This window comes from Zonotrichia leucophrys, chromosome 3 (genome assembly GCF_028769735.1).
Source record: "Zonotrichia leucophrys gambelii isolate GWCS_2022_RI chromosome 3, RI_Zleu_2.0, whole genome shotgun sequence".
NCBI classification, from domain to species: Eukaryota; Metazoa; Chordata; class Aves; order Passeriformes; family Passerellidae; genus Zonotrichia; species Zonotrichia leucophrys.
Window position 1 is genome coordinate 54,784,863 of NC_088172.1, and position 22,047 is coordinate 54,806,909.

The window sequence follows — 22,047 nt, forward strand, 5'->3', positions numbered from 1 at the left end:
TGAAAGAAACATTGCTTAATTCTTTAATTATTTTTTTAATATAATCTTAGTAAAACATTATTTAAGAAGAAATCACTGATTTAATTCCTACACTAGACAGCATGCCATGGACAGGCCATGCACATGTGTCATGCTTTGCTTCTGATATATCAGTGCTCAGATTCTCCATAGACCTGTCATAAACTCACAGAGCTTCAAGAGAACTGCTGTAGTAGTATGAACAAGCTAGTTCTCTACAAGCTCATGAATCCTCTCTTTTGAGAAAAAGAAATACAGGAATCGGTCTGCGGAGCATGTTACTGGATAATGCTCGTATTCTTCTACTTAAACATTTTATCTTGGAAAATTCAGTCCAACGGGTCTGCCTGTCTTCCAGCATATTTGCACGACTACCTACATTCATGGCTTCTGCTGGAAACAGATGGAGCTGTTTGGAAAGCCTATACACGTGCAGACACTCGGAAGTAAAAGGCATTATCTCACTGAAAATCAAGAAGCATTAGAAACAAATTCTACTCTTCAAGGAGGCAAACAAAATTCATTCTCCACTGTGTTATACCATTTGCAGAGTAAGTAATAGATAAAATACATCACCTATCCCCCTTTCCATAGTCAAGACCACTGTGAAATGCAGCTTCACAAATCAAACCTTAAAACTTTAAACACAGCTGATGTCTTTGAGTAAGATCTATGCACACCCCACAGCTGCACATCAGGAATAAATTCTCTTCATTCTCACGCCCCTCGCTCCCTGCGTTTCAAAGCACTGTGGTTTCACCTGAGTAAGACGCTGGAAGACGAGTTTCCGGAGGCGATCCTGCGTTCTGTCCGACGTGTCGGACAGCTCTCCGGTTTGCCGGGCAGAGCCTGGCGGGGGCTGCTTCGCGGTGGGCAGCGGCGGGGAGAGCGGTTTCCCTCTCCGCTCCCGCTCACCACGTCGTGCCCATCGCGCTCAGGGCTGGAACCCGCGGGACGGAGGCGGCTCCGGGATCCGCCTCTGCCTCCCCCGCAAGATCCCCCTCGGCGGCGCGGGGCGCTCGCCGGAGGAGGGCGGGGCGGGGCGGCCCCTCGCCCTACCAGGTATAAGCCGGGGCTGCCGAGTGAGTGGGGAGCGGGTTTGTTCTGCTCCTCTCCCCCGGCAGCACGGGCGGCGCTGGACAGCGCTGGCGGCTCCGCGGGGGCGGCGCGGCGGCCGGAGCGCGCATTGGCAGCGGCGGCGCACCGAAGGCGCTCCCGGGGGCGCGGGCTGGAGCGGCTGTCCCGACGGCGTGCTCTGCCCCCAGGCTCAGGATCTCCTGCCCACCGGGAGAGGCTCGTCCGAAGAGCCGAGGGACAGCGCACGGGAGTTTTTATTTCCCGCTCCGGCAGACATTCTTCTGCATTTCTTAAGGGAGAAAACTCGCCAGAGAAGGGGGATAGGAGGAAAGGCAGTAGAGGAGGGGGAGAAAGTTGATTGACTTGCAGAGAGGTGAAGCTTTGCTGTGGCTCCCGCTGCACTTTGCACTGGAGACCTTCAGTCCGCGAGAAGCTGTAGGATGGAGCCAGAGCCCCCGCCCGAGCTCACAGCAATGCCCCTCGGGGAGAATGGGAGTGTGCGCCTGGTGCCCGACACAGCCCTGCTGTCCCCGGGGAGAGGCACGGCCGTGTTCATCATCCGCTGCGTGATCCCTTCGCTTTACCTGCTCATCATCACTGTCGGCTTGCTGGGCAACATCACCCTCATGAAGATCTTCATTTCCAACAGCGCCATGAGAAGTGTGCCCAACATCTTCATCTCCAGCCTTGCTGCTGGTGATCTACTCCTGCTAGTGACCTGTGTGCCCGTGGATGCCTCCCGGTATTTCTCTGAAGAGTGGCTCTTTGGAGAAGTGGGCTGCAAGCTCATCCCTGTCATCCAGCTGACCTCTGTTGGTGTCTCTGTCTTCACCCTCACTGCCCTCAGTGCTGACAGGTAGGAAAGCTGGGCTGCCCCTTCAGCTCTCTGCAACTTGGGCTAAGGCTGATGAAAGGTAAAGCACCTCTCTAGATAAGGCATCCCTGGTTTGCAATCCCCTCATTCCAACCTGTGAGGTGCTTCTTCTTCTCTAGGTGGTACTAATTGAAGTTAAAGAAATGGCTGTGCCTGGCCCCCAGCATCCAGGATGTCAGCTGCAAGAATTGAGTTTAGCCCTGTCTTCTGCACCTCTGGGATGGTCCTGCAACAGCCCATATATTGGAATTTTATTCATTAGAGTAAGGTTTGAGATGCCAGGTATTACGCTTGCCCAGTCAGTGTTGTGTCTACGGGCAGTGAGTGATTTAAACTAAGTCAGGCACAAATGTATTTTTAATCAATTTGTTTCTTTCTGCTGAGAAGCTGTACTCATGTGTGCCTGTATGTCTGTCTGTGCCTTAGTAGAAGAGCAGGTTACCAGAGATGACTGCCAGAACTAGCTTAGCTTCTGGAAATTCAGGGACACCAAATTGCTCTGTTTTAAATGTCAGTCTTAAACCTTTGTTCAAACCATTCTTATTATCTTCTGAACTTTTAGAAAAGAAGAAAAAAAATTAAAAGGAAATACCACCAAACAAACTAGAAAGTGACACTTTTATCTCGAGTGCTTGTCAAATTAGGAAAAAGCTGGATCCCCAGTTTTTCCTCCCAATTACTGTGAATGAGTACTTAAGGAATTTAGAGCAAATGAGTGGCTGTAGAACTATGCTTCAGGCTCTGAAAGTGTAATTGCTAACTTAAATTATATGAAATGATCTTTATTTTTTATCTGAGCAATTTTTTTGGGCCAGAAATGAAAATGTTTAATTCCTTCTCCATAAATATTCATCAATTTTCTTTTGTTGGGTTTTGAACTGAGCCACTGCATTATACTGGTGCATGATGTGAAGAGTTGAGTTTAGAAATACATCTTCACAATTAATGTTTAGGATGTTAATGTTTAAAAATTTTAATCCTTTATTTTCTGTTGATTTTTTTTTTTTTTTGTTAGCTAATTCAGTCCATTGTTTGATTTCACTTGAGGATAGTTTTCAGTGAACATTCATTTCACCTATGTTTGAATCAGGACCTAACATATTTGTCTATAAAGACTGTAACTTGTGAAAATGGATTATGGTTTTGAAGAAGAGATTGCAAAACATATCTTGAAGTGAACACCTGTAGCTCTGTGATTATCTCAGTTAAATAGTATTTCAAAAATCTCTCCTTACACATCCAAGGAAACCCTGCAGTTCTCTTTCTGCTCTATTTCCACTCCTTAATATCTTGTTGTGTACATCTTGTTTGAAAAGGGAAGAAGTTAGTGGAGATCATTTCTCTAGAGAAATGTAACATGAGGGAATGCTGATGATTTAATGTTTAAGGATTCATTAATTTGCTTTTTATATAGCTTTGGAACATTCACTGTTTGATTTTTTCCAGATAATTTTGTATCCCTTTTTATATCAGGAAAGAGTCAAGAATTTATAATACTGACTCTGTTTATGCTTAATGCATCTAGAATTGCACATACTAAAAAACAGTTACAGTTTGAGAGCTGAGACCGAATAAGCTCATAATAAATACATTTCTCCGGCATTTTGGATCCCACAGTATATGTCAATGTCAGAAATGGTTATACTAGGAATTTACAACATTTCTTTAACTTTTCCAGTTTTATTTTAGGTCACTGAGAACAAAAAACTTTTATTTTCCAGTCAAAAGATCTTCCACTGACTTCAGAGACCAGTCTCCTGGGGCCCAGGAAACTGCTGAGTGAAGCTGGCTGAGCTTTCAGCTGTGTCTGAGTTGGAGTCAAATCTACACTTTGTACAACACTTGGTACAACACTTGTGTTGGACTGGTGTGGAGGGGTTTCTGTGACACTCATCTATAGCCAGATTCTAATGTGTGTTGTAACTAGATCAGTTGTGGGTGGTTATGCTGGCAGATCAGAAGTGTTGGCAGCATCCTGCACACAAGAGGTGCCGAGGAGGTGAGGCCTGGCTGTGGGCAGTGTTTTCTCCAGATAAGTGAATCTAGGGTAGGATGTTAGCAGTTTGTAAGCAGTGATGCCACCAAGAGGGCTCCATTATAATCCAGTATTTGGTCCGGAGCACAATGTCTTCTTAGTGGCCTCTTCTTTCACAGATAATGTTCAAAGCACATTTTAATTAAAGCCCTTCGTGCTTTTTGCTCCTTGTAACCATGAGACTGTATAGAATGCCAGACACTGACTACACTACAGAACAGATTTAGGAATACTTAGGATTCTTTGGAGCATGCTTGTGTAAATTAGGATGAGGGAGGTTGTCTTGGTTTCCACAGTCAAATTAATACTTATTGCTTATGTGGAAAGTCTGCATAATGATTTCCTTGTGTGTGACACATTTAACAGACGTAGCTACAGAAGCTACAAACTCTGAATGATTGTTGCCAACAAATGGAAGGAAGAAAAATTACATACTACTACTGTTACTTTAGTAAAAGTAGTAGTATATAGTTGCATATGTATATATTTTGTAAAGTTGCGTGATTTCATACAAATTGTTTTTGTCACGGAAGTCCTTCTCAGCATCAGTAATGCTTTCAGTGTGACAAACATGCACCTTTTATTTGGAAGCTTCATTATCTTGTGTTGAGGTTATTTGAGTTTTAATTTGGGGGTTTTTATGTGTGTGTACAAATGTAATATGTGATTTTTAACAATACTTTCCAGACTTCCCTTCCATGCAGATGGGATTTAGCAGTATATCTGCCTGAGGTTGCCCATCCCCATCGCAGGAATAGCAGCTGGTTCTTCCCAGCACTGAGCTCCTGGAGGTGTGGCTGCCAGCTGTGGGGAGAGGTGCCCTGCTGCAGCCCCACACTGTTGGGGCAGAGAGGGATGCAGGTCAGTGGTGCAGGTGGGAATGGTGGCAGCAGAGATGATGCAGTGGTGGCACTGGTGCTGCAGGGTTTGGTGTCAGAGCAGGATGCAGTCTCCCTCTCCAACGGGATGGAGAAGGCAGCACAGGAGATGTGCTGCTGAGCCAGCTGTCCCTTCTCACTGCCATGCAGGGTATGTAGGGACAGCAACCCTGCCCCTCATGGCCACTGAGTTTTCTCTGTTGTGCAGAAACCAGACCACCTCTACAGACCTTAATATTTCTCTTGTTTATAAAACCAAAGGAAAAAGAGAGGGTGGGCAACAGAAACAGAAAACTTAATAGACTGGATGGCAAATGAGGAAGAGGAAGAGGGCTGAAAGACAAAAATGTACCAAAAAAAAAGAGGGGAGCTAAGGGGAGTGTAAGACAGAACACTCCTAATGGCATTCAGCACATCCTAAAAGTGCTCAGAGCTGGTGCACAGTAACCAGGAATGCACTTCCTAAAGATGTGGTGGGACAAGAATTGACAAATGGGGCCTTGATGAGCTTGTTTCTCCAGGGCCCATGGACAGCAGTTTTGGCAAGGGCTAATGGGTGTTGATGAGAACGTCTCAGGACTTGGTGTGGTCTTTGATAAGGAGGATAAAAGTAAAGAAGTGAGAAATGTTTGCTAGTGGGACTGCAGCGTGGCACACATAAAGAAAATAGGTGCCAGCATCTCCTCACTGCCAAAAGGACAGAAGCCAGGGATGAGCCTGACTTGAACCATCCAATGAACTTGCTTACTGCTGCACAAAATGTTTTTCAAATTTGTGTCCGTGATGGACCATACATTTAGTTCAGAAGGCAAACCGGGCCCCTAGGGATCCTTATCTTATTCTCAGGGAGAGGAATCTTGATGTTTTGTGCATAGGAAGGAATCTAGGCATTAAGCAGAATGGTATGGAAAGGTGTTTCCAGGATGCTTTTCAGAGCTGGAGGTCTGGATGGCATTTTAACCTTGGTGTGGACAGCTTTGGGTGCAGTGAATTAAGACTGGGTGCTACAATGTGCACCTCTGGCATTACTGCATTATTGTGTGGTGCCCACAAAATGCCAAGGCATCTGCAATGAATAGCCTTTGGAGGAATAAACAGCAGCCCCTGCAACCAGCTTTAATTTGTCCCTCACAGTCTTTTCTTTTCTCTTTAGCTGTCATTTATGCCTCATTTTTAAGTGATCTGTAAAAATAAGATTAAATTTAATTCTCTTTCTTTTCCTACACTGAATTTTATTTCTAATGAAAAATTTAAATATATTAGATCTAATGCAGTTCTGCTGCACTCTAATGGAGACAGCAAAGCTGAACTCACCCTACTACAATTGAAATAGCATTGCATTTGCTTTCTTCTTAAGTAATGCGACATGGACACCTTTGATGAGACAAATAAGTGATTAACATGTAACAGTTTGAAAATTTAAATTCATACTTAAGTAGCTAAATATAGTGCTTGAGATGCTTAAAATGTATTCTATAGATTTTCATAGCTAAACTATTTGTTCCATTCCATCTATTTTTTTCTTTATATTTGTTTTGTTTTAGATTTGGGAGACTGCACTCTGTATCTAAAAAAAATAAAAAACGTTTTTTGCAAATTTGCACTCTGTGCTGACTTCCGATGACATCTGATAACAAAATCTGGTTTGGTTCAGTTTGCTAGTCTATAATCTCATTTTTTTTGGGAACTTTGGAAATATTCCGAAGTGTGAAAAGCTGCCCTACTACCTTCTGCCAAACACCTTCTTTAGTTTTTTCATTAGTAATATCACTTAAATGAAAACTTCTTTTTACTTTTCTCACACTTTATTTTTAGTTTCTTCTTTTATTATGGCAGATGCTGATTCAGGCTGAAATACAGTGATTGAAAAATATAAAATCCTCATTTCTTATTGCATGTAGTGGAGCAGGTGAAGCAGGACAGTGGACGTGATTTCCTTTTGAGCTCTAATAGCTGATAGTCAGGAACTAAGGACTCCTTATGAATAAAATAGTATTGAATGACATATTGAAAATTACTTATAATTAATCAAATAATAAATTTAAAAATAATTAAGGTAAAATGGAAGGTTATAAGTGAAAAACCATGCCTTAGCACTATACAGAAGATGGGAAAACAAAAATATATGGACCAAGTCGAACTATGATATTCTATAAATATTTATTTTAGATACTGTAACACTTGAGGTAAATGTATTGAATGAATGAATTAGCGAAGTATATTAAAATAAATGATGGTCCAGATGTTTCTCTCACTGTAGGCTATAGCAGTATGGTTATAATTATGCAATAACAGGCAATGCAAAAGAAATTTAAGACAGGTTTGTCAAGCTTTGTCTGTCACATTATTTCAACTTGCCTTTTAGTTCATATATACAAATTGACTCTCAAAATAAAGCTTCCCAGAAAACCTTTATCAAATGAGACAATGAGGCCTGTCCCCACCTGTGGGATCTCAGCACCTCAGGACTGAGGTGCCGAGTCACCGAGACCACCCTTGGGGGGCTCGGGAGTCCTGGAATGTTGCCAGAAGTGTCTGGTGGCTGGACTTTGATCCTACACAGGAGACGACACCTGTATGAGGATAGGAGGACTTCACCGGGGTGAATGGTGAAGGGATTAGTTAATTAGAGGGTGAGACACAGGGTTTAAGATTGCTGTACAGGGGGGTTTAGAGAAGTAAGATGGAGGAATTGGGGCGTGTCCTCTTCTTCTTCTTCTTCTTCTTCTTCTCCTCCATCTTCTGTTGTGATGGTGGCACTTTGGGATTGGTCATTACTGAAAGTACACCGGACTATAAGAATAAAAAGGATTGGGGAAAAATGATAAATATTGTACATGTAACAATGGGTATAAAGATAGGTGACTGTCTGGAGGGCAGTACAGTGTGCTCATGGCTGACTGCTGAGCAGACCTCTGTCGGGCCGAAAGAAAATCTTTTAGATAAACAATTAATAAACATAAAGACCGAAAGAAGAACTGAAGCCTCTTCTCGTCCTTTGATACGCGGGCTGCCCCAAGGCCACTCTGGGCCTTTCCAGGCCCTTCAAACAGCCGAAAACCGGACACCCACCCAATAATTTTCCAATTAATTTATATCTATCTTATGCAGATAAAAGGAGTACGATGTAAAATATTCCAGAAAAAAAGAGAGGTAGCAGAACCACCCCCTCCCCAACATGTTTAGATCTAGAGATTGCAGAAATAATTTTATGTCTGGAGTAGATTAAGGAGTTAACTGTTATAGGGTAATGTCCAAGCCAGGCAATTCAAATCAGCTGTTGGAGAAGTTCCTCTTGTGATGGTCTTTGCACAACTGACAATGATTTCTCAGCAAATAACATTTTCCTGCCAAGTTAGGCACAGCTGTTTCTCAAACTTCATATGGACACATGCATCTGTTAAACTCCTGCCTTTGTGCATGTCCTGTGTGTACTCTCCAACCCATAGAGAAAGAGCTGAGGTTGAGGATGGTGAAGTGAGGAATGGCTGTGGTGTTTATCCCAGTCAGTGATCAATGCAGTGCCTGTGTTGAGCTGGCAGAAGCCATTTTGTTTTAACTATTGCAAATGCTGGTGTTTGGATTGCCTTTTGTAGGCTGCAACCTAAACAGGGAGAAACAGCTCCAAAACCATCCCTCCTGTTTTCTGCTTCTTTGAGCTATTCAGAAAAGCCTGTATCTGTGACACACAAAATAGCTGCTAAACAGCAGATCCAGCTCCATGCTTAACAAGCATGGATATCACCATTAATTTATTTTATTTGTTTGCCCCTCAGCATAATGTGGTACACTATTCCCTTATCTATTACACTGCAATGGGTTAATATGCATTGGAATGCTGTAATTCTCAAGTCAGCATTTAGCAGATCCTCAGAAATGATGTCAAAGATCAAGTATGCTCTACCAATGCTTTGTCTAGGGAAAAGATTTCACATGATAAGTTTGTTAGAGAATAAATAATACATCTCTGCAGTGTGATGGAACTCTTCAGTATCTTAAATTATCAAGAAATAATTTAATTGAATCTTCATTTTAAATTGTTCAATTACAGAAAAACTTGTGTATTTATGATATGAATTCTGCTGCAGAACCAGACTATATATTTCTGGTGCTAAATTATTTTATGGGTTTTTATCTGTATTAATGAAACAAGGTATATGTAGTCACAATCCCTAGGTCTAAACATGCAACTTCTAAACCATGCTGAGATTCAGTGTAGTTTGACAGTGTAATTACAAACAGAAAGTAAGTTCTTCATTAAATTTGTAGAAATAAGAGGAAACCTACTTTGGTGTCCATTGAAGAGAAGCATATTTTGAAACTAAGTTGACACAACTTTTCAGGTGTCAGAGAAGATAACCACAAGATAAACAGCCCACAAAATCTTTTCATAATTGCATTTGCTGCATGTAGATTTGTGTATTTCCAAGTTTGCATGAGCATATATCAAAATAAAATTGTGGTGTGTGTGTGAACATGAGAGAATGGGTTATTCTGATATGATGTAATTATATCTCATATAACTTTATCTTTTCCTTCACATGATTATTCCAAATATTGTTTCATTTTTTTCCTACTGCTTTTCATAGTGTTTTTTAAGAATAGTTTCATGCTTGTGTTTTGGCTCCAAATTTGTTTGATTAAATGTATTTTAAGGATTGCTACATTAACTTTTCCCTCTATAATGTTTTTATATTCCTTTTCTTTTTACCATGGTGTGTATTTCTGTATTTTCCATCTACATTCATTTCAGAAAAGCCCAAGATCAGAAGTTGCAAATAAAATTGCACTGGAAATGTGTTTAAAAGGGAGAGAGTAGAGCTTTTAGATGATATTACTGGAGTAAATAGATGAATTTGATGATTTTTGAATTTAGAAATTAGAGATTTAGGGTCTATATTCTCAAATGGGAAAATCTAAGTCTGTTCTAGGTATATTAATAAAGATTTGGTTATTTAATTCTTCCTGGCTTGTAACATTTCTAAAAATCATCTGACCATGTTATATTCTCCACAACAATGTGTTATCTGCTGTGGCCTGGATTATAACCGAATTAATCACTGAAATGGGAGAAATTGTTTTGTAACAACAAAAAATTTATAAAGGTAAAATGGCACTAAGCATATTTTACACGTGACATTTCTTCTTTCAGACACTCTAGTTTCTGTAGTTGATATTTTTCTTGACCTTCTGATCCGGCAATGATGATTTTATGAGATCTTATTCAAGTATGTATAGATATTTTTGCTGAGAGACATGCAGGAATTATGTAGCAAATATGCAGACAAGCATGCAACTCTCTCTCATCAGTCTAAAGGTTGGGGTGTCGATGGGGTTTGGATCAAACTCATTTGGAGAAATGGGTTCCTCTTTTCTCCAAGTTCTTTGACCCTTCAGGAATGAGACTATAAACTCTGAAAAAATTAAACAAGGTTAGTTTTGGTTTCCTAAGCTTTTTTAACAGGAGAAAAGAGAACTAGGGGACAAAGCCAAAAAAGTACATAAGCTTGTCCAGGCTGCACATTGCAAAGCCTAATATCTAGCCTGGGTATTGACTTTCCTCATCCCATCCACCCCTCCTGAGCAGAATCCAAATCCAGAATTCCAAATTAGTGTTGGAATGAGATAAAGAGTCAAGAAAGGTGATAGAAGCCAAGAAAATACACATGCTAAACTTCCTTCTACTTCCCCCTGGGAAATAGTATATAGAGTTGTTCGTGTGATGCAGCAGGCTAAGAATAAAGTTCTCTCCTCACAGGTGAAATGTTAATTTTGAGCCACTGTCTAGCAGCCGGGGCAATGGCTCCCAGACAGCCTGACTGCATGAATGGCCCCATTTTGTTCCTGGAGAGGCACATGCCAGAGTTGCCTTTGCCGTGGCAGTTTTGTGAAGGGTGATGAATCTGGTGTGCCCTAGCCATTATTTAAACATAACTTTTGAGATCAGGCCCCTCAGCTTGCCTGTGCTTAGTTTCAGGATTGTAAATGAAGCTTAGGTGCAAACAGAGTAGGTGCAATCTGGGGAGCTCCTGGCATGCACAGCAGGGGAAATACAACTACTTGCTTATTTTAAAAGTTAAGAAAGAAGGGGCACAGTGGGTTGGGATGGGCCAGCCATTGTGTAAGGCTGCTGGATGATGTTTTCAGGTGCCTGAAAGTATGTGTTTTGTTTTTTAATGCACATACATATGACTGTGTATATCTATCTACATATGCACAAACCCATATTCAACAGTGCCAGGGCATGGGACTGAGGACTGGCAGTCAGACACTTGTCAAACTGGTTTTGTAGAGGTCCATGATGTGGTTTTGACCTGGGTGGATAGGACAGGTAATACACTTCATGCAGAAAAGAACCCTCCCACCATCCTGGGAAACTTCTGGTTTGATTCTTTTCAGGGTGGAGAAAACATCAACAAGATTTGAACCATTATTGACAGTTTTTGGCTCAACGGAGTGTATTTTTACAGAGTGGAAAACTTTTTCCATTTAGGAAAATCTTAAGATTTTCCCCCTGAGAAACACAGAACACATGTCATTGACATTGACTTTAAGTGTGTTTGCACATTGTCTTCTAGTCTGCATTTCAAATACTGTTTATTGTATTCACTATCAGACCTCATAGATGCTCATTCCTGAGTAAATGCAATTCTTTGCTCTCAAGAGATAAGCACAGAATAAAAGTATTGATATTACCTATTACAGCGACCTGATAAAGGTCTTCAGGGTGAGAAAGAGACGGAATATTGTTTCATGATCAGAAGGCTGGATTTATTGATATATGATATGTAATACATTATAACTATACTAAAAGGAATAAGGAGAGAGGTTGCAGAGGCTGCTAAACTAAGAACAGCATAGAAAAGAATGCATCACAAAATTCTGTGTCCAGGGAATCTGTCCCTGAGCTTACTCCTATGATTGGCCCTTAATTGTAAACACGGGACATGATCCAAATCACAGGGGCACCTGCTACATTTCACAGCAGCCGATAACAATTGTTTACATTCTTCTTCTGGGGCCTCATCTTCTCAGAAGATGAACTAATCCCAAAGAAAGAATTTCTATGAAAAAATGTCTGCGACAATTACCTGGGAAAAAAAAAGAGAAATGTGTCTTACATTGCAAGAATTTATAAGAATGAAATAGAACAATGCACATCTCAATTCAAATGATAAAATGATACCACAATGTTTTCAGCTAGATAAATTGTTGTGCTCTTAATGATTCAGCTGGAGTTGGGCCAATAGGGGCCCATACAAGGAAAAGGGCTTTGGAACATCCAAAATTTCATTTTACTGTAGAGTGGACTGCAACTGGACATGATATGAGTATTTTTAACAAATACTGATTTCACAACCAGGTTTCCTTTTTGGATATATTTATAAGCTTTTATGTTGTTAAAATTTTTGTGTTTGAAAGCACCATGCAGGGACACAATAAAAGACTAACATATGAATGGTTTTGATAAATTACTCTAGTTTGCAGGAAATGCAGTACAATGACACAACAACATCACTTTAGAAAGCTTATTTATAATGAGGCTAATAGCCCCCAGCTCCAGGATTAAAATGAAAATCAAAGTAATGTGAAACTTCCCTGCCTGGCCTCTGACACTTCATTATATTTATTTTCATTGTGATGTCATGTAGGAAATTAGGTGATAATTTAGGGTCCTATTTGTGGTAGGTACTATATAAACAGCAAGAAGAAGAAAGTCCTTGACCTGAAGGACTTTTAAAAAAGGACAAGAGACCATGCAGAATCAAAAGGGCAAGGAGATATTGAGGCTAATTGAGTTAGAATGGTAGGCTATTTTCCAGTGGCTGCCTGGGTATTGACTAGTTATTTTGGGGTTTTCTTTTTAGTTTTTTTAAGGTCATCACAAAAAGGTACTCTAGAAGAAGAGGTAGGAAAGCAAAGGAAGGACAGCATAGGTCTATTAAAGGAGCACCTTCTGTTGAAACCAGCTGTGTGGGAGGGAAACAGCATTGTAGATGCAGCAGAAACAGGAGTAGAGCTTTCCATTCTAATTTGGAGCTGAGAAATACCTTTAGAAAGTCTTTGAAAACAAAGGTCAGGAGAAGTAGATAAAATAGATTGGAGTTTAGAAGGTAGCAAAATGTTAAATCTCTGGAGAAAGAGGATATTCTTTTCATGAATTTATTTTGGGATTGTGTAGAAGGAAGGAGATTGGGTTTTTTGTATAGTTTTTTCCCATTTTAAAGCAATCTGTTGAAGGAGAGTGGGCAAGTTTGTGCTTGTATCTGTTGGCAGAAATCACAGCTTCAAAGGCAGGAAGAGTTTCCTGAGTTGGGGTCCCTTTGTCAGCAGTGATAATGATAGAGGATATAGGGAGACAGAATTTACTTGATGGCTTTAAATTAAAACCAAATACATATTTATAATTATTTCCTGGACTTCATGGCAGCCTATAATTTGCTCTTATTCATCAGTGAAGTAAAAGAAAAGATGAATTTACTTACTAATTTGACTAATTTGCACTGTTAGTCCAATTTACTGACATTTTTTTTATTGATGAAAAATATGGTCTTTGTAATTTGAATGGTTGGTGGTATATTTTTGCTTTACACTGGTTTTATACAAAGGAAGAGGTTGGGTTTTCACTTTGGGAACACTTCTCATTCCACTCAGTTTGCATTTCATTTTATCTGTAACCTGTTTCTTTTCACTCTATAGCTTTTTAGAGATATAAACAAGATGACAAGTGAAGCACAGTGCATTTTCTTGACACTGAGTATGGTGAAGGGCTGAGTCCTAGGAAGAGTGCCACCTTGTAGCCACTAAAGTAGCAAGTTGAATGAAAGGAGGGATTTGTTTTGCACTAAACTCATCTGTTTTGTGAAAAAGGGCACTCTGCTTCAATGCCTTTCCACTTGAAGTTATGGCTCAGGGAAAAGCATACTATTTGCTGAAACAGCAATATATACCAAAGTACAGATATATGTCACATCTTCTGCTAATGTAAAGACTTCTGAAAAATTCTTCCATTTAGAGATTAACTAGGCCCATTTGCTGCTAAAAGAATTATTTGTGATGTGGTCATTTACTTGGGTCATAGGACTGTGGTCAAAATATTTTGAAGCAATGAAATGGAAAAGGAGAGGAAATAAAATCTGTACAACAAAACATTATTTTTATTCAGTGTCCTCTCCCTACCCCAAAATCCCCAACTGGCTCTTCCCTAAGAACACAAACTTTTTAAAAAATGAGCAGATGTAAGGACTTGACATCATCTCAGAAATAGAGGGTCTGTCTTTATGTAATGAAATAAAGGCAGACAGCAATAGGAAGCAATTATTGAATAATAAGGTCACAGTTTGTGCTGGGGAGTATTCATGCTTTGGGCAGAAGCTTCTGTCCTTCCTATGGCAATATAAAGGCTTTCTTTACACCTTGGTGTCCAGGGAGTTTCTCACTGCGTGTTAGCAGAAATGGTAACTATAAATTAACAGAGACAGTTTGCTGAATTTTGTTTTCTACTCCATGATAGGGGTGAAAATACAGTAAAAATTCTCTCTGAATTTAGAGAGGATATGAACATTAATAGCCATTATTTTCAATTATTTAATGATTATATGATTTATCACAAACCTGAGAAGGAGAACCCCAAGGCACATTTTGACTGACATATTCTGTGAAGGAAAGGTTTCCTTGGGTACTGTTGCAGGGCTTTACTCTAGATGTTTTCATGGCATAGCCAGTTGCAAACATCAGCTTAAGGTGTTGAACAGCTATGAACTACCTGTCAGGACCTGCAAATTGGCCCTGAGGGGTGTTTGGGATCACAGCTCCATTTATCAGCATTCCCTTCGGCAACCAAGTCATATTTGGGTATAAACTAATCCTTGGTAAGTATTTAGTCACTTGCTCATCCCTGTATGTATTAATACACCTATACACATGTGCATCTACCTACACATGTGGATATGGAATTTTATCACAAAGTAGAGGCATCTAGCTTACTGTTCTCCTTAATCTAAGTTCATTATGCAGCTAGCAGAGAAAAAACCCTAACACCCTAGAGGGTGATTTAATATACCTAAAATCTGAATCACTCTTTGAAAGTGATTCATACTTCTTTACAGACTAAAACACTCGAGGATGAGCAAAGTTATGTACCTGGAGTATGAACCTGTACTGACTCTCCTTATCCTGTTAAACTTTTCCTTGAATATTAAAGAAGAATAATTTTTTCCATTTCTCAACACTTTTGCGATGGCTGTGATTCCTTCTCAAAGAGCAAATCAAATTGAAAGTAGAAACAAGAAAATTAATGCAGTTAAGAAAAATCCCCTGAGCTTCCATATTGTCACAGTTTAGATGAAATGTTTTGTTTAGCCTTTAAGATTTAGTTTTTAATACAATTATTGAAGCATAATTTACTTACATTAAAAAAAAGAAAATAAGTTAAAATGTAAGTGGAGTTTTAAGATATCCTTGAAATATTTTTCTCAAATTCTATTTATCCTTATAGCAATTACATTTTCTTGTGGAAAGTTTGACTTTGTATCATCTCCTGGAATGATTTTTTTAAATAAAAAAATTCCTGACCAAAGTCTACTTCTACTAATTTATTTTATTTTGCTCTAGAGTGATATTTCCATTCTCTGCAGTTATTCCTGTTTCCATTGCAGAGGCTATGAAATTATCAGTTCCACAAAGGTTTATATGCAATCATACGTAATGAGACAGTTTTCCAAAATGCAGTGTAGAGCAGCAGCTTCCAGCTATTGATGTGGAAATGTTTACTTTATGTAGGAGTTTATACTTTCTGCACAGCCATTGGGAGTCATAAATGCCTGACTTTATGAAGATGCATATATTCCTCTGAGGGGGGCTGGGAGTATCCTAGAGTAGGAAAGTTGTGGTGGCAGCAAGAGAGCCCTGGGCTTCAGGAGCCAAGGAAAGAAGGAAGGAAACACTAAGTGTGCATATGCTGGTACACGTGGAATATTGAAGTAGGATGCACTTGTGGATATTTGGGTATTTGAAGAAGGAAAGGGTAGAGCCATGGCTGATTCTTCACTTCCACCATACTGGCACAGAATGGACACCCACAGACACAGGTTGTATCCAGGTCTCCTTCTGCCTCCTCTGATGAGTGTATACAAAAAAAAAAGGTGGAGATTTAGAGAATGCGAGTTAAAGAAAGATTAAAAGTCCCTTGACATTTCAAATTAGAAAAAAATATGACATTGTTTTAATCAAAGATATGAAGTAAGCTTGTAGATTGCATGTTGAATTTGAATACCTTTTAATTTGTGTCTGCATTTTGGTCAATTTCAGGTACAAAGCAATTGTAAATCCCATGGACATCCAGACCTCCAGTGCAGTGCTGTGGACTTGTCTCAAAGCCACTGCCATCTGGATAATCTCCATGCTCCTGGCAGTTCCTGAAGCAGTGTTCTCCGAACTGGCTCACATCAATGACACCGATAATGCCACCTTCACAGCATGCATACCATACCCCATGACGGACGACATGCACCCAAAGATCCATTCTGTGCTGCTTTTCCTTGTGTATTTCCTTGTCCCTCTTGTAATTATCAGTATCTACTACTATCATATTGCAAAGAGTTTAATAAAAAGTGCTCACAACATTCCTGGGGAACACAGTGAGCATTCCAAAAGACAGGTAAGCAATTTGCTTTTTACATCCTGGTGAAAGATTTGTGTGCTGTATACACTTATGAATGAAAGTGAACACATTATAACATCCAAGTTGTTGGATTTTGCAGAGCATTAGTTCAGTTTCCACATGAAATAAGGCAAGGATTTTCTCAAGATTTTCCTTGTTTTCACGACTACTCAATATTAAGCCCAGTATGTAAATGAATATGAACAAGGAAAATTATAAATTCAGTGCCATGAATGCTCATTCCTAACAGCAAATGAGATTGGTATATATGTTTGTATGTGCTGTTACTGTAACCATTACTTGTATTCTTACTGAGGAATGATGTTTTTGTAGTTAATGATGGTGGCTTCACCCGCCTCCATAGGCAGTCATTTTAGGAAAGAAATCTTACATAAATGTTTTGAGAATTTTCCCTTTTTATTTGTGCTTGGAAATGACAAAACTGACATAGGCAGGGAAAACTTAGGGGATCTAAGATCCTTTTCAGATTAAGGAGTGCTGGAAACATGAACATAGAGCATTAAATGTTTTTTTTTACTTGGATACAATACTGAACTTGCACTTTTCTAATATCTTTTCTGTTAGAGATGCTATAAAACTCCTGGTATAGATTCTGTATATCTTTGAGACAAACCATTTTAAAATGCTAGGCAAAGCCAATCTTCCCCGTGAGGCACAGGAAGCAACAAGATAGTAACATTAGCAGGAACACACATATGTACAAACAACAGCTTTTGCAGTGAAAGTGCCTCAGCTGCTTTGCAAAAGCATTAGTATTAATAGAGAAAAATAATTATGCCAATTTAAACAGTTTTGAATTGTTTTCTCTGCCAGTAACTTAGAAAACTACTTTCATACTCTCAGAAATTTCTTTGCATGCACACATTCTTTTTAAAAGACTACATTCCTTTACGTCCATTTTGAGCAACATTTCATTTCTACTCTAGTCTGTTTCTTGTCAAAAGTGCATATATATTAGCACTTCATGTATTATTTTATTTGCCTGTGAAATATAGAGAGCCTTTTGGCTGAACCCTCTGGATGGAAACTATATTTAATTTATACCACATTTCTGAATTCACGTGTATTTTCAAAGTAAGAACACATTTTTTCATTCTACTTAGTTTTTTTTTTTTTCTCTTTGTTAATCTATGAGGCTCTGAAGAATAGAAAATTCTGGTGGACTTACATATCTCCCAGAAAGAGGAAATAAATTCAGGCCATTGCTATCAGCTCATGTTTCTTTAAGCCAAGTGTGATATTCACACTATACTTCTGCACCTTTTAGTGTGCTCTAGCAATCTGTCTGAGTGCAAATGCTACCAAATTTGAATGTTGGAGTTTTCCCATCTATTTTGATTTCCCCAGTTTTTTGTTTTGATAGACCCAAGAAAACAATTTAAAGATTAATTTCACAGATTTTGAAAAAATGTTAGAATAAATTCACTTGTTTGGATTTTTTCCCCCAGAAAACTGAGCAGAGTAGAAAACTTTCCTTCCTCTGCAAAACTTTCATACCTGATATACACAACAAATCTTTTAGGAGGAATATGGGGAAACTTTCTGTTTCTCTTTGGGGCCTTCTACCCAGCCAGTTTATCTCCCCCTCTCAGTTTGGAACCTCTGTGCAGGCTCTTATTGTGCCATCTTTTCAGCCATTCTCAGTATCTACAATGTAATCTGCTATGCCTTAGCACTGCAATTAAGGTACATTTTGTGATGTTATTGCAATTAATGGAACCTTCCATCTTACTCTGGAATTAAGATGCTTTAGATGGCGTAATACAATTTTGGTGGTTTCCCCAGGAGAGAGGTGCAAGCTGGGATCCTCAGTGAAAAACAAAGGGATATAAGTATCACTGTGTAGCTAACACCCTAGTCATGTCGATCGAAGGATACCTCTAGATTTTGAAGCCAGAACCTATTTCTAAATAGCTTCCTAACTAAAACTTAAGTTTCAAGCCAAGCACTGAGATTTCATCAGAAAAGGTTATGTTTCATAACACCCTTTGGTGCATGCTTACAGGCTAAAAGCCAGTGCTTCCTGGGGTCATGAATCACCCTTGCTGTGTGTATCATATAGAAAGAGCAACCTTCTGTAACTGCAAACAGCTAAGAAAGTTCACTGAATGTTAACTGAAAGAGGAAAAGGAAATGAGATAGCAAAAGTAATTCAGGCCCTGAAGGAAGCGTTTTTGCTGGCCTTACTCATGACAATTGCCGAAGCTGATACAGGAAAATGCTCCATATTTTAATGAAACCTGTTATGTGGGATGGCTCTGTGTGTTGTTGTTCATTTGGGTTCTCTTCATCTTTTTAGATGGAAACTCGGAAGCGTCTGGCAAAAATTGTTTTAGTTTTTGTTGGCTTCTTTGCTATCTGCTGGTTTCCTAACCACGTGCTATACATGTACAGATCCTTTAATTACAATAAGATTGATCCATCGATGGGACATATGGTTGTTACCTTAGTGGCCCGAGTTCTAAGCTTCTGCAACTCTTGTGTCAACCCATTTGCACTGTATTTCCTCAGTGAGAGTTTTAGAAGACATTTCAACAACCAGCTCTGCTGCAGGAAGAAAGCTCAGAAAGAGAGATCTGCCAGCTACTTGTGCAACTCTTCTGCCATTCAAATGACTTCCCTGAAAAGCAATACCAGGAACACAGTGACTACCATGACACAACTGAATGGGCACAACTTGAAACAAGAAATGTCGTTATGATCTAATGAGTGTGATTTTTGACTGTGAAGCAAATCTGAACTTTTCCTTTGCAGCTTGTAAGTCACTTTTGGCTCTTGTTCTTAGACAGTCCTCAGAAGAGAGGCTCTGTTAAATTCTGGCCAATATGAGGTTATTTCACACCATCTGACTCTTAGAAGTGAATAGTATGTTTTATTGAGAAAACAAAACTGACTGACATAATATTGTACATTAAAAGAGATGCTGATATATGTTTTACATAAAGGAAAGCAGTGTATCTGATAAAACATTGCTTTAAAAAGTATAGATTTTCTGATATCAAAATATGTATTTTTAACTGAGTATTGATCCAGGCTCATGTATTGCTTTAATAGAGTTTGCATGACTTTAGCTCTGTTATGTGTGTGCTAGCTTTGATGATTAAGACTGTTGGGCATTTTGGATTCCATTAAACTTTTATTTTTAATTTATTTTTTCTTTAATCAGCTCACATGTCAGCACAGGTAGTCAAATTGACACAATGACTGAAGCTTATTGCCACTACTTGTACAAGGCTGTTCATATAAAAGTTTGAAGAAGGGTGTCAGAGCTGAATCCCCCCTTATAGAGTGGGATAGAAACTGACAAATAATCATTCCCAAGCCAGGTGAGAGGTTAGCTTTCATGTCTGAGCTCCAGAGAGAAGGTGCTCACAGTGTCTTTCTTAGAAGGGGCAGTAATTTGCAGACAAAGGCACCTTGTGGAAGTAATTTTTTCTGGTCAGTTCGTGAGCCAAATGTAATTTTAAGTATGTTTTTCTTTACAGTTGGGTGGAACTGCTGCAGCACAGATCTGTCTCTGTCACAACACTGTATCCTGTTCTTCTGCAGTGACTTCTCTAAGGTGAATACTAGAGAGTACACTAGAAATTTAGATTGGACTTTGGAATTAGTTGCTAGTCTTATAATTTCAAAAGCTGAAGTGCTAATGCAGTGTATCTGTTCATTGTTCCCTTTGTCCTTAATAATACACTTGCACTTATTTAGTTCTGTTTGTAACTCAGTGCATCACCTGAAGTTCAAAATTTCTTTTGCAATTCCTCTTTTTTCAAGACTAGTTATATCCCTACCCAAATTTCTAAAGCAATGAGAACTTATATTGATGTAAACTGTAAGTGTTCTAGCTAATTATCTAGGAAAAAAATCCCCAGTTGTAACCACTCAACAGGGAAAGGAACAGATTGAAGTTCTTAATGTCAACCAGCAAGGTCTAGCTGGTGAGACCTATAGGAGGATGTAATGCACTTAAAGTTGTGTGCTGCATTTAAATGAGAAAACTTGCTAAGTTCAGTTTAGACTGGCTCCATATGACCTACCCGAGCTGGTTGCAGTTGCCCTGTGGCTTCAGTGGCTCCTTAGAAGTCTTTATACAAAGGAGATGACTAACATGAATTCTAAATCTATGTTGAATGGCTAAGAAAGTGGTTGTTTTGTCATAGTTTAGGAATGGAATTCCCCAGTTTAGTGTTCCCACTGAAACACTCCAAACCATGTGCTGCTGTCTCACTCCACACTTCCCTCTCCCCTGCAGTGGTGTGGAGAGGAGAAATTGGAGGCACAAAAGGTACATATCAAGGGTTAAGATGATAACAATTTATTAGAAACAGCAATGAAATAAGCAACAAACAGTAGCAACAATAATATTAATAACAGAGTATTATTAAAATTAATAACAAGGAGTGAAGGATTCATATGCAATCACTTACCACAGGCAACCTGGCACTTCCTGGACCACTTAATTCACCATTGGCCTGATTGGAAGGAGCCCATCCCTCCCCTGCCCCTTGCTTTGGCATGAGGGGGTATAGAGTAACCCCAAGGTCCTGGTCCTGTCCCTCCTGGCAACTGCAGAAATGAACCCTATTCTGGCTGGAACCAGGACACATCCATAACTGCCTAACACTGCCTCATCCTTCTTTTTCTTCATTTTGCCTCTTCTCTTTCTTCTTGCCTTACTTCTGAGAACATGCCCACCTGTTCTCAGAAGTACTTTTAGTTTTATATCACTAGTTCTTCCTGGATGCCAGACAAAGTTTTGGATCCTGCTCTTCTGATCAGTCTCAAGTGGTTTTCACTCACAAATATTTTACACCTGCAAAGCACTAATGCTTAAAGTCTTCCTTTGTCAATTCTTGGTGTTTATCATTGACTGTGATCGAGTTTTCTGTTATTTCTGCAGGGGTTTTTGTGGTTCCCTGCTCCTCATTTTGTTTGACAATCTTTCTACACTGCATAGCCTTTCACAGTACTTCTAAATCCATTGTAGTTGTTATTTCCAAAATGAATTTTTCTGATGTGAACCTTACCAGATGATACAGGTGCCCTACTGGAAAAATAGTAATTAATTTGTAGTAGATTTGATGTTTCTGTTTGATTCATGCTCTCCCCCTGCAATGTCTTAAATTGCTGTGTGTGGTATGGACAGCATGAACCAGCTTTCTGGCACAATGGAAAGCTACAGTCTGTTCCTTTTTGTTGAGAGGGGAAGGTGTTCAGAGGTAGACTATAACTCCTTGTTGTCAGGAAATCAGCACGGTTTTGCTTCATTATATCCCAGACCTAATATGCAAAGTCTGTTTCAAGTAAGTAAACTAAATTTTATATAGCTCCTTTCAAATTCTTGTAGCATGGCATGGGGGAATGAGTTAATCTCTCTGGAGATTTACTGGGAGTGTTGCTAACCCACTGTGCACATTTTGGAAGTGTCTGTTATTGTGTTTTTGTACATGTTGTATATAAGCTGTATGTATAAAGCTATTTTCAG

At 39.4% G+C, this 22,047-nt stretch overlaps 1 protein-coding gene across 2 annotated transcripts; it reads left to right on the plus strand.

The window, feature by feature from the left end:
* The first annotated feature begins 1,278 nt into the window (after positions 1–1,278).
* Positions 1,279–20,428, plus strand: NMBR (neuromedin B receptor). 2 transcript variants are annotated; one of them, XM_064706955.1, is made up of 4 exons: positions 1,279–1,951; positions 16,193–16,541; positions 18,865–19,322; positions 20,051–20,428. In XM_064706955.1, exons 1-3 carry the CDS (start codon positions 1,536–1,538, stop codon positions 19,264–19,266), a joined length of 1,167 nt encoding a protein of 388 aa, XP_064563025.1. In that variant the 5' UTR covers positions 1,279–1,535; the 3' UTR covers positions 19,267–19,322; positions 20,051–20,428. The 2 variants fall into 2 exon arrangements, with proteins under 2 accessions (XP_064563025.1, XP_064563026.1); XM_064706956.1 differs by lacking the exon at positions 1,279–1,951 and adding an exon at positions 4,791–4,865.
* The last annotated feature ends 1,619 nt before the right edge of the window (positions 20,429–22,047 follow it).